The sequence below is a fragment of the Doryrhamphus excisus genome, chromosome 3, assembly GCF_030265055.1.
Source record: "Doryrhamphus excisus isolate RoL2022-K1 chromosome 3, RoL_Dexc_1.0, whole genome shotgun sequence".
NCBI classification, from domain to species: Eukaryota; Metazoa; Chordata; class Actinopteri; order Syngnathiformes; family Syngnathidae; genus Doryrhamphus; species Doryrhamphus excisus.
The window spans coordinates 8546431-8559817 of record NC_080468.1 but is presented as its reverse complement, the minus strand read 5'-3'; the positions used below and the strand labels follow the sequence as shown (position 1 = coordinate 8559817).

General features: G+C 38.5%; 1 protein-coding gene across 6 annotated transcripts; it reads right to left on the bottom strand.

The window, feature by feature from the left end:
* Positions 1–805: 805 nt before the first annotated feature.
* Positions 806–11448, bottom strand: LOC131126484 (GRAM domain-containing protein 2B-like). Of its 6 annotated transcripts, XR_009129165.1 has the most exons (14): positions 11254–11448; positions 9232–9363; positions 9093–9150; positions 8514–8586; positions 8334–8437; positions 8183–8272; positions 7883–7954; positions 6815–6877; positions 6304–6391; positions 4003–4053; positions 3830–3929; positions 3497–3607; positions 1343–1420; positions 806–1241 (listed from the first exon to the last, which is right to left on the bottom strand). XR_009129165.1 is itself a non-coding variant. In XM_058069086.1 (13 exons), exons 1-13 carry the CDS (start codon positions 11289–11291, stop codon positions 1405–1407), a joined length of 990 nt encoding a protein of 329 aa, XP_057925069.1. In that variant the 5' UTR covers positions 11292–11448; the 3' UTR covers positions 806–1404. The 6 variants fall into 6 exon arrangements, 5 of the variants coding, with proteins under 5 accessions (XP_057925069.1, XP_057925068.1, XP_057925070.1 ...); XM_058069086.1 differs by having other exon boundaries at positions 806–1420; positions 4009–4053; XM_058069085.1 differs by having other exon boundaries at positions 806–1420; positions 4003–4050.
* Positions 11449–13387: the final 1939 nt, after the last annotated feature.

Below are 13387 nucleotides of genomic sequence, written 5' to 3'. Positions count from 1 at the left end.
TACATCGTGATACTGAGTTGTCAGTTTCCGTATATTATGTGCTCTGCATTTCAAGTGAGATTGTACACATTGGACTTGAAGTAACAGGGTTTAGGTTGAGGTTTGAAGTTCCATGCATGTAAAAACGGTGGAACACACACACCACAATGGTGCATAGTGATACAAATTAAGAGAAATTAACACAGAGTAATTGGGAGGTCTGCCTTTTTTGTTTGTTTTAACAGTTTTATGTTGAATGTATTACTCTTTTGAACGCATACAATGTTGAGAAGCCAAAACCGTTAAGAGATCCGAATTTACGTTCCTCTTCACCGAAATGCGACCACAACTCCGCTCACGGGACGAAGTACGGGGGTAAGTCACACAACTTAATGTAAAAAAAAAAATCCAAAATATCTATTTAAATTGAGAAGAAATACATTTGAGGCTAACTGGTTAGCTTGCTAGCTCGCATACGTTTAGAGTCCATGCAGCATATAAGAGTTGAGCAATGTGTTGTCAACAAACAATATGATTGTAATGGTTTTATTTAAAGAATGACGGGTTTTCTATGCACTAACTACGAAAATATTCAACATTGAATCGTTTTTCGCGGAAATTCATTGATAGTTTGGGTCTGGAACCAATTAACCACTCTAAACGGGGTACGACTGCACCTGTGATTAGCTCACATACCGTTCTAATGGAAACACTGCCCTCTGCTGGGCGATTTCTGTAAGTACAGTAAAACCTGTACTTACAAATAAGCGAAATGAAATGGATAAATGAACATTTAACATCAATTTGGCCTTAGAGGGCTGTTATTGGTGAATAGAGTGAGTGGAGGCTGGAGGGGGTTTGTCACTTTATTGTAAACTTCAGCAGCAAGTAAAATGATGAGACACACATTGGCCTGGTTCACTATCTGGAATGTTTCTCCCTTATAATCCATTTCTTAACTAAGGTACATTTACATTACAATCCTATTGTAACAGACGCTACCTTCTTACTTTGTTGTACAAATAGTGTTCCTCATCTTTTTCATCAAATTTCTGGAAAACCAAGACATATTTTTAGCATCATTTTCATCCCAAACCAGGGCGTATGAAAACAGAGGTTCCACTGTATTCAAAAAGCTTTAGGAATTGATCTCAACAGTTGAAAGTGCTGCCATGTGCCTGATTGTTCTCATGTTTTTTGGCCGACATCATAATTTACAGTGTAAGTGACTTTAGGAAGCATCTTATTGCTGACAGGCAGTTCTGTAAAAAATAGCACAAACACAACACAATTTCAATTCCAGAACTACACACCTTGTTTGTTTTCCTTGACATAGAAATGTTATCTATACAGTGTGCCATACATCTTCTTTAATCCATGATGACACTTATTGGAAGAAGTTGTAGTGGTGATTGTTGCTCTTGGCTAGGTTTCTTGATAGCTAAAAAAAACAAAAAAGACATAGTTAGCAGGGTTTCCGCTACATGTGACGGTTGTGGTGCAGAGCCATGACAAAATAAAAAACACCACACCTTAAAAAAAAAAAATGTGAAAGCAATGTTTCACTGTGCTTTATTGTGATAAGAATGCACCAGAATCACCTGTCTTCCCTGTTGGCACTTACGCACGTGTGACCAGATAAAAGTATGCAACATGTCTCGTGTTGACGTTCACTTGGTTCCTTGTTATCGTGAGAATGAAAACTAGTCTGTAAAATGTGTCTTCAGTTGATGGCAGTTAGCTCGTCACATGCTAAGCTTATCTATTCCACTGTGTGATCACTCACGTTTCAATCTCATTCCACTTTCTGGCATCTTTGTTTACACATTTTGCTTGACTCTCGTTGTCTCACTGCCGGCAGCTAGCTAGTTTGTTTTTGTCACACGGGCGAGCTACAAGTGGCTATTAAGTTTTTTTGTGTGTCATTCAACAATCTTGTTATCGTTGTAATACGTATGGCTTGTCGTCAAAACTCCCACCAGATGTGTGTCTAAGTTGTTAGCTTCTAGCTTATGTTGAGTACTTTATGTTCAAAGAATATTTGCTTCACTTCTTCGTATTTTTATGAAGAGGTAAACATATTTTTCTGCCAAGGAGGTTGTGTTTTTGTTGGCGTTTAACTGTTTTTTTTGTCTGTGTTCAAAATAATTTCAAAAGTTCAGGATGAATTTTGAGAATTGATCTTTGAAATCCATTGCAAGACAGGAGCATTTTTGGCATTTGTGCATATAACGCCATAAAAAAATGCTCAGACAGGTTGTACAAAATATCAAAGACCGATCCAGATGATGAAATAATTCCAGATACTATAATCCAGAATATAATGTTCTGCTGGTTGTTCATTCATTCATTTTCTACCGCTTTTTCCTCACGAGGGTCGCGGGGGGTGCTGGAGCCTATCCCAGCTGTCTTCGGGCGAGAGGCGGGGTACACCCTGGACTGGTCGCCAGCCAATCACAGGGCACATATAGACAAATAACCATTCACACTCACATTCATACCTATGGACAATTTGGAGTGGCCAATTAACCTAGCATGTTTTTGGAATGTGGGAGGAAACCGGAGTACCCGGAGAAAACCCACGCATGCACGGGGAGAACATGCTCTGCTGGTTGTTGAAAAAGGTAAATAAGTTAAGTTATAATTAAGTTAATTTAAAAATTTTAATTACTGGTATTTTTATAATGCATTATCATTTTTTAACATTTTGGCCAGCAACCCTAATTTTTAAAATGTATTTAGTGAACATTCATTCATTCATATTCTACCGCTTATCCTCACAAGGGTTGCGGGGGATGCTGGAGCCTATCCCAGCTGTCTTCGGGCAAGAGGTGGGGTCCACCCTGGACTGGTCGCCAGCCAATCACAGGGCACATATAGACAAATAACCATTCACACTCACATTCATACCTATGGACAATTTGGAGTCGCCAATTAACCTAGCATGTTTTTGGAATGGGAATGGGAGGAAACCGGAGTACCCGGAGAAAACCCGGGGAGAACATGCTAACTCCACATAGAGATGGCAAAAGGTGGAATCGAACTCAGGTCTCCTAGCTGTGTGGCCTGCACACCACTCGGACGCCGTGCAGCCTATTTAGAGAACATAATTAGTATTGTTTTTTAATTTTAGTTTTCCCATCCACTTAAGTTACTAAATACGTTCCTTGCAGGTTATTATTATGATTATGAATGATTGATCATCTGTAGGGCAAACTACAGCCTACAGGCTGAGAAGAGCTTCAGCAAGTGTCACATGTTGTTATTCCTGCTATTATTCTAATAAATACAGAGCATATTGGAAGAGTGGCTCCATTGACCGGTGACTGACATTTCCAAAGACAAAAAAGGGTGTGACTGGGGTGGAATGTAATCACTTATCTTTTTCTCAGCTTCAGTGGCTAACAGGTAGTCAGCCACGCTCTTCTTGTTTAATCCCATCATCTCGACGGTAATGGTTTTAAAACCAGTTTGGGCCATAAACGTGTTAGTGTGGCGTGCTGGTGTGTGAGCTCACTCTCTGTGGTGCAAGGACAGCTGTGTGAGAGCTCCTAACGTGTTCAGCTGCTCCTCCAGCGCAATCATTCTGACGGCAATGTAAGCAGAAACCGACAGCAGCAGCACCACCCTGCAAACACATGGAAAATGCATAGGGAGAATAAAACTGCTATGAGAATGTATTAAAGTGAAGCAGGAAATAATAGCAGGAAATGCCCAATGGAATTTTTTGACTTGGCAATGAATGAAGTAAGTAAACCACACTAGCGTGGCATCAAGGGCGATGTTTTAGTTTTATTCTCAGGTGCCCTGCCTCTACATCAGCTCACATTACAAACCACAATGTACTTACAACATCACGTAGATGAAGAAGACCACGCTGAAATTCACGCTTTGTCGGACGAAGAAAAACGACATGATGTCCTCCATGGCCCTCCAAAGCCACAATGATGCTGATGGAGGCAAATTAGAATTAGAATTCCTTCTCCGACCCATTGAGGAGAACTTGGATTGTAGAAGCCTTACACACACCGTCCTCCACCTCTTCTCTTGTGGAGCTGCTCGAAGGATCATCTGCTAAACAACAAGTGCAAAGATGGGTATTGTTGAAAACAGAAAAGAAAAAAATTTAATAATTGTATGAGCAAATCCACAACTTCTTCTTCAACTCAGCCAGGTGTGTCCTAATTTTTTCCACCGAGGGCCACATACGGATTAATGAAATGTATTAGTATTTATTAGTACAGTAAACCTCGGATATATCGGATTCAATTGTTCCCACTGGTTTTGTCCGATATAAGCGAAATCCGTTATATGCGTATACCGGAAAATGTCCGTTTGTCGGATTTTATCCGTTATAAAAAGGCACTTCCTTGACTATGTTTCCAATGTACCTGGACTGGGCAATGAAAAGAGACGTAAGGTAATGAGAATTTAACTTTATTGGACTCTGAGCATAACAAATTGTTAATTAAGCTAGGCCCTGTTACGCCCGTCAGGCCTACGTTATTTCCAATCGTGAGGTTAAGATCTCATTCACTGCTGTGGTAGTATTATTGACGTCATTCACTTTTATATTTGTCCTAAATCTGGAGCCATGAGAAAGACAATAGCCAGGGACATCAACAAGATTAGCATAACGATGCGGCCATCTGATATATGCGAGGGAAATTTAATGGAAATGCATTGGAACGGGACTGGAGATTTTGTCCGAAATAGGCGAAATCCGTTATAAAAAATCCGATATATGCAATGAATTTTTATTGGAAATGCATTACAGAAAAATCGGTTCTTTTTTATCTGTCCGTTGTGAGCGAATTTACGATATATCCGAGTCCGATATATCCGAGGTTTACTGTATTACTATTATTAGTATGCTTGTTTGTTATTGTTTTTTATATTATAAAAGATAATAAAATAAGATAATAATCTTGGTAAATATTCTTTTTGTAATATTATGACTTTATTTCCATAATATTTGAACTTTATTCCCATAATATTAGAACTAATATAACACATTTAATTACATTTTGTATTTAATATTGGTAATGGTTTTATTTCATTTGAACATGCATCAGATTATAATTGGATGCATCCCATAATCATTTCACAGTTCCACATGTCCAAAAGGAGTAGGAAGATGCAAAGCTTATTAAATCCTACCCCTCCATCTGGTACTTTTACAATCAGTAACTGTTACATTTGTTCATATTTGTTATATTATTTTATATTATTTATTATATTATATTAATATAATATTTTGAGTTCTGTTAAAATTATAGCTGTTTCAACTTTTTTTTTTTACAAGAATTGTAATTATGACTTTACTCCTATAATATTTTGACTTTTGTCTTGTAACATTACAACTTTTTAGCCCAACCTAATTTTCCCCAACTTACAAATGTATTCCTCATTTTGTTTGTTTTACATACTATAATATTACAACTTTTACAACTATTACGATGAGCGAATTCAAGAAACAATACAAGCAGTTGATGTTTGCTAAATACAAGGACGAAGAGTCTTGAACCAGTCATGATGTGCTATATATATCACTATATTGACACTTACTATGGTACCCATTATGTCATTGGATGGTCATATCACCTCGTACTTCGGTATGTGACCAAAATAAAAAAAAAACTTTAACTATATTAGGAAAGCAGGAAGTGAACAAATGTAACAGTTACTGATTGTAAAAGTACCAGATGGAGGGGTAGGATTTAATAAGCTTTGAACTGATTATGGGATGCACTCAATTGTAATCTGATGCATGTTCAAATGAAATAAAACCATTACCATTACAACTTAAAAACAACTTTAAGCCACTAAAATGTATTCATGATTTAATTTTTTTTTTCTGTTTTTATAGATCTATTGTAAAATTATACTTTTACTTTTGCTCCTTAAAACGCTGCTTTTCCAAAGGGAGATGGTTCATGCTGTGCTTCACAATGTTACAGTGCATGTTGGAATTCATGTTTCTCTCAATGAACCGCAGATCCCCGGTGCCAGCACCACTCATGCAGCCCTTCACCAAGACGCTACAACCACCATGCTTGACTGTAGGCAAAACATGATGATCTTGGTACTTGCTTGTTACCAGCTATTTAGACAATATTGGCTATGCGGTGACACATTTGCAGTGAAGCTGGACACTGTCTACTCTAAAGTATATCATACTGTAATTTCTGAGAAGATACTTCCATCAAACAAGTTGCTGAGGTGTAAGGTTGTGAGATAATGTACTGTAAACCCTAACCCTTAAAGCTATAGACAGGAAGTTGCATACAACAAACAAACAGACAGCTGCTCGCTGCTCTCTACCTCTACTGGCCGATGGGGGAAAGATGCCATCCACATAACTGCCATTCTGACCATCGTCGTCACTCTTCTCAATGGGCTGACTGGGCACCTGCGGTTTATACATGTGGATAAGTAGACGGTTTAAATTATTTATTATTACTAGTATCATTATTGCATTTTACAGTGGTCACTTTTCTTTTCAACACTTGTGTGACAGTTAAAAATTGTATAAAATTAGATGCGTGAGGCGCATGTGCAAAGCAAATCAAACAGTTTTCTTTTGAACGTTTTGATAAGAACAGTGGCTAACTTGTTTTTAGACAAGAATGTTAAAAAGTTGCTTAAAACATGGCCTGTGTATCTTGTACAACAAATTATTCTCAGTTTATTGATCCCTATGGGACCAATTGTTTGGACATTTGACCAGTCTCAACCCGCGTCTTGGAATGGATTGTGTTCCATCGCAGAATAATGCATTCAGTCATCAAGGCATGGTAAAGTAACAGTGTGTTTGTTGCAGCATTGAACCCACCTCCTTGTAATCAGTGTCATTCTCAGCAGAGGACTCCTGAGGGGTGCTGAGGTCACTGACTTCCTGCGTTGTAAAAACAGCAGCATTCAAAAAATAGCATACATGTCTTGTTGTTACCATGTTACCACTGGTGTGCACAGTAGCAGTTCTAGCTACACGGGCGGTTCAATTGGTCATTCTCTAGGGGGCGCTGTAAGGATACGGGAAAAGAGAACAGTCATTGTTTATCAGGTCTTGTGTATCAGATGGGAGCCTTATACTGGCAGTCTGACAAGTCAGTCCACCTCTCTGCCAGTGTAAACAAGGAAGTGAGGACGCAAGGGCTTGATGAAGGGACCCATTTGATTGGTTAGACCAGTGGTGTTCAAACTGCATCCCAAGGGGACATTTGTGGCCTGCATTAATTTTTTTTTACTGGCCCAGGGCACATTCTAAAAGTATAATTTAACAAGTAAACCAAAATAAACCTAGCAAAAATGGAAAAATCACCATAATAATGTCAAGATATCAAGGGGGAAATATTAACAGGAAAAAGTTGTAAACACAATATTACAAGAAAAAAATGTCATTTTAGTAGCATAAAGTAGAAATATTATTTTTGTAAAAGTTGTGAAATGAAACAAAGTTGTCATTTAAAAAAAACAAGGTTATGCAAAGTTCTAATGTTATAAGTATAAAGTCAAAAATATTACGAGAATAAAGCCATAATTACAAGATTAGCAACAAGAAAGCTGAAAAAGTTGAAAGAAATGAAAAAAAAAACAAAATTTTAAGCGATAAGTACAAATATTGAGAAGAATGAACATGTAATATTACATAATAATACTCTTTCACAAAGCTGACTTTTTTCTTGAAATATATACGACTTCCTAGAATATCTGTATGTGTTGGTTTACAAAATATCAAAGTTTGGCCACCCCTTGGGTACAGTATTGACATGCGCGTTTAAGTGCTACTCAGGGACGCATATTGATTGGCAAAAATCACCACCATTGGCCAAAATGCATTGTTTGAATTTGGGGCTAGAACCGCCACTGGGTATGCACATACGCGATGGGGCACACCCACCTGATCATGTGAGCAGAGCCTCTGGAGGAGGTTGTAACACATCTCTCGGTTCCACAAAGACACAAAGAAATACTGAAGCAGGATACAGGAAGGGAGGAAATAACTGGTAAGAGTAGCAATAAGGAAAGTCATCTATGGATCTTTATAGAACAGAAAGGGGTCATTCCAAAAACTGTTTCAACAAAGGTGGAAGCATAGAATATCTTAGATTAATGTATCAATGGCTTCACTCGTGTACTGGGATGAGTCAGCCTATTTTTGGTTTAACTGATGAAATGCACCAAAAGAATGTGGCCTGACCTTCTCTCCATCAGCAGTTTGTATCGATAACATAGACAAAGCTTGGCTATGTTTCTTCACCTCCTGTACACTGGATAGAGGAATCACCACCTGCAAGACCGAGAGCTGAGCTCAAAGTTTTTCTTTCAACCTTGATTTATCGAGGTCTTACCTTAGTGTCTTTAAGCAGCACGGACGAGTAGAAACACACATAGTTTTCACAAACATACAGTTTTCCGTAATACAACACTTCCTTCTGCAGGGTGCAAACGAAAGCTGTGAAGAAAGAACAGGCAGCCGTAACACCTACATCCAAATAAGAGCAGAGGAACCAAATAGATTCTACACTCACTGTGTGTCAGGTTGTCTTCTTCAGGGACCTCTGGGAACAGTTTGTGGAAGTTTTTGTTGTGTTTTTGGAAACTCTGAAATGGAACAAATCATACACAGGTTATATATTGTAGGCACACATGCACACCGATACAATAAAGATTATTCTCATTTTTGATGGCCATTGTCTGGGATGTGCTAATAATACCAGTTTAGGTAGCTACAAGTGAGTAAAGTCCTCACATTTCCAAATATATTTGTAATACTATATCTTCGAAATGGACAATACTATAGCAAGGAAATGCTCATATATTATACTCAGTGTACAGCTTGTATAGCACTATAAATGTACTATCCATGTTTCAGTTGTATGTATAGTATTGTCCCTTGAGAATATACATGTATACCTTTGTGAGACACCCTGTGCCTTAAAAGGCAGCAGCTGTACCATAACACCATAGTAACTGACAGCTAAGTGGAAGAGTTCGGCTAATATATGTTCTTATGTATGATGTCAGATTACTCGTCTCTTTTTGTTTTTTTGTCTCAAATTTTTAACACGGCTAAAAAAAATGATGCCAGAAAAGAAAACATGAAGTACATTGCTACTGATGGCACCGTCTGGCCGATCAGCACTCTCCTCCATGATGGTCCTCTCCCTGATAAGGACAGGACATTCAATGTCAGATGACAAGTTCAAACCATGACAGCTTAGATGGGAATGAAGATGGAGTCCATACCTGGCAGTTGGGTTGCCATTGAAGTTTGGGTGTAGTTCCTGGAAGTCCCGTCCATCATCACACTCTGTTCGGTATTTCTTACTTAACTTGTTGGAACCTCTGCGGGTGCCAAAGTATCCTGTATCCTGACAGCTGTCCACAGAGAAGACAATTTCACGGATAGATTTAATGCTCCATCTATACTGTGATAAAGCTTTAGGCCACATTAGATATTTTGTTTTAGCAATACTTTCATAATCACTTTCAGTATACAAAGAATGTCACATAGTTTCGTGCAGACCTCCTTCAAAGTTGAATTATAAAACAAAAACTAAAAATAACTTCATTCTGGGGCTGCACGGCGGTCTAGTGGTTAGCGCACAGACCTCACAGCTAGGAGACCCGAGAAACATAAAAAAAAATAAATTGTATATTCTTGTCTCTCACTTCCTAACTCTTAAGCAGTTTAATGAGATTCACGTGCCGCTACACTGAAGCGCACGGCTTCTTTAGCTGCAGCATGGCTGCCCACAATGACAGTCCACAAAACTCTAGATGGCAGGAGGAGACATCCTAGAGCAGGGGTGGGTAAATATTTTGACTCATGGAGTTAACAAAATTGTCACAGGTCGCCAGAACATAGTATATTTAACACACACACACACACACTATTTTATGCTTATAATTTTCCTTGAATTATTTGTGTAATTTTATCTGTAAATGTTGTGTACTATCAGCTGTATGTTCTCATGTCCCTTTTTTCAGGAGCACTTTTAAACATCAGACCACATCAAACTATGTAATTTAGTTTTGTTGTTGTTTTTTTTTACTAAATATGTCATCCGACTTGCAAGTAATGTTGCCAGTTTGTATGTTAAAAGTTGAAATACTTAGAAAGCAACTGGCGGGCCGAATTGAAACGCTTGGTGGGCTGCATGTGGCCCCTGGGACGTAGTTTGCACATCTTCTCCTACAGGATTCCTAAAAGACAACGTACGATGTGTGTAGCACGAGTGCTCAAACCACCGCTATGGTGGTGTAGGTGGTGAGGGGGACCTAGCAGGGATGTAAAAAAAAAAAAACGGAAACGGCGGAATGCGCCCGGTAGGTAAATACACTTCTCAAGGTGAAGGTAGAGTGGTGTTCAAGACCCCACTGTAAATGATGATGATGATGGCTGTGTTGGGTGAGAGATGAGAAAGAGTTCAGCTAGTTGGGAATGGTGGAGACAGGGATCTGACCATTTCTCAGACTAGTATGCACATTAGGGGAGTGAATATACTCCCATCACGAACTTTGGCTCATACAGAGGATTTTTTGTAATTGACAGTAAGCCTTTATATCTAAACATTTTCAACATACAACCTTTTGAAATACTAATATCAAAACTGAATATTTTCTTTAAAAAAAGACATTTACCCGATGTGATGTCTGTGAGTACAATCCCCCATTGCTCATAATACAGTTTAAAGTGGGATTCAAATGTTCTACTACTATTCAGTATAGTACTACTACTACTACTACTACGACTACTACTACTACTACAGTATATTATAGTGACTAGACTTGTGTACTAGCTTTTAGCTTGATTGGCATAGTCAGTTCATTTGAGTTCCTAATACATATCATCATTTATCTTTTTATTCATTAAATACAGTAAGAATAGGCATATTTCAGATATAGTTGACAATTGCGATTAATTATTATTAATTTGGTAAGAATCTGTGATTAATCTGGTAAAATCTTTTAATCATCACCCACAACCATCATTTGAATATCTATTTGTTGTACACACTGTAAAAATCGGTGCGCTTTGAATGAAAGTGTCAATGTCGTTATACAGTAAATAACAATGACTACCCCATCCTGTTTGATTCTTATGTCCGACATCTACAATGTGACAGCCAAGCCTTCTTTCATTGTTTCACTTGGAGTTTAATTTCACAATATGCTGTGCACACATCATGCTCAGCTACGGTATGAAAACACATAGCAGAAAGAGTCAAACTTTCCTAAACAAATAATTCAAACAAACATACTCACACAGAGCTGTCCAAAGAGAATTTCCTGCTCATACTCATTGTGGGAGAAAAACAAAACAGACACACACACACAAACTGTGCTCACACACTTTCCCACGTGTAGAGCATACTCATAAAATATTTAAAAATGTCAAAAGTTTACAAACACAAAGCGCCTGTTGGTGGACTTCATTCCTGCCAGTAAGCACAAAGAAGTGAAAGGCTGAAAAAAGACAAGGTGACAGGAGAGTCACTCTTGACAGTCTCATTGGAAGAGCAGCCTATCAGATACAAAAGGGGAGTGGCTTCTGTCAAAGTGAACCAATTGTAATGAAGGAAGGTGAGCGCTAGCACCGCTTCATCTCCAAAGGCAATGGTTGCCATTGGCTACACTGCAAAACCACACACGGGCACACAAGGCAGTCATGTGAGAGTAACCAGCTCAGCCAGCAGTGATAGGCATCAGAGAGGGATTGTTTTCATATCTAAGTTGTGTTCCTTATGCTTTTGTCGCACGTTATAAGGCGAGCAAGCAAGCATATTTGATGACCATGTGACACTAAATATAATTTTCTTTTCTTCCTTTGTCGTTCTTCATGATGTCATGAGTACCAGTCACAGTGCGATGATAACTAACGAACCGGAATTAGCATCTTAAAAGGATGGTTCAGATTTTCTGATATGACGTTGGATGATATCCATCAGCAGTGTAGTGTAGTGCATCAACAGTGACTTATCCTGCACTTGGTCCTGTGAGTGGAGTTAATAATTAATTAATAATTAAGTTAATAATTAAGTTAATACTTTCGTCCTCACCGAAATCCAACCAGAGTTATGCTCACTGGACAAAGTGGGGGGTAAGTCACTGTTGATGCACTACACTGCTAATGGGGATGTCATACAACTTCATGTCAAAAATGGGAACTGTCCCTTTAAGGGACACAGACTACTCTGTAAGAGTAGGTTCTGCCAACTCTGTTGCCGTTTTAACATGTTTAGTTCATCAACTGTAAGTCATCAACTCTACTTTTTTCCATCTTGAATTATGATTTATACTTGTATAAGTCATTGGAAGGATTTATAACTGTATACCGGTATATAAAAATAATCACCCAACCCTACAGATCCCTTTAATCAGTCATAAATAGGCCCATAACACACAGCAGGAATAAAAGAGCAAATGACAAGCTGTGGGGTCTGTTAGGTGTCATTAAAGGGTAGGTCCATTCATTCATTCATTCATTTTCTACCGCTTTTTCCTCACGAGGGTCGCGGGGGGTGCTGGAGCCTATCCCAGCTGTCTTGGGGCGAGAGGCGGGGTACACCCTGGACTGGTGGCCAGCCAATCACAGGGCACATATACACAAACAACCATTCACACTCACATTCATACCTATGGACAATTTGGAGTGGCCAATTAACCTAGCATGTTTTTGGTCATTTTACTTAATTTTAGTTGCATTACACAGTGGTTAACTTCTTGTATGACAGTTGAGAAGGTTAAAATGTTTTAAAAACCTTGCCTGACCAGTTAATAAAAGCTTCATGTTGACAACAGTACATGCTTTTACCTATCTCTAGTTATTGACTAGTCTATCAATAATCATTATGCTCGTATGTTATGGTAGATTACTGCCGTGATAATTATTATTTCTGCCTGGTAACCCAATGACACCATATGACCTTTCCTCTTGTCACTTGTCATTAGGATCAGTGTGCTGAGCCTTCTGTTGAGGCTGGAATGGTGTTACTTTCAGTATGATTTTACTAGTGCGTCACATCTTGAGTTACCAGCATGTTTGGAATTACAAGTGAAAACATAAAATGCTTTTGCATTGTTGCAATTCAATCTAATTAATTTTGGTAATTTAAAAAAAAGTCAGTTAAGTGCACTGTAGAAGAAGTGCTTTTTGTCATTTTTTAAACCACTTATCCTGTTCAGTCTCTGACACAGGATACTTCCTGGAGTGCAGAGTTGTCTGCATGGTTGAATCAGCACCTTACCGGTCGTACGGGCTCCTGGGTATTGATTCTTCCAATGATAAGAAAATGACTTATGACTTATGTCGGTATAAATGATAAACATATACATATATATATATATATGTGGCCCGCAGGACACTAGTTTGAGGCCCCCGCCTTGATATAAAAGTTTA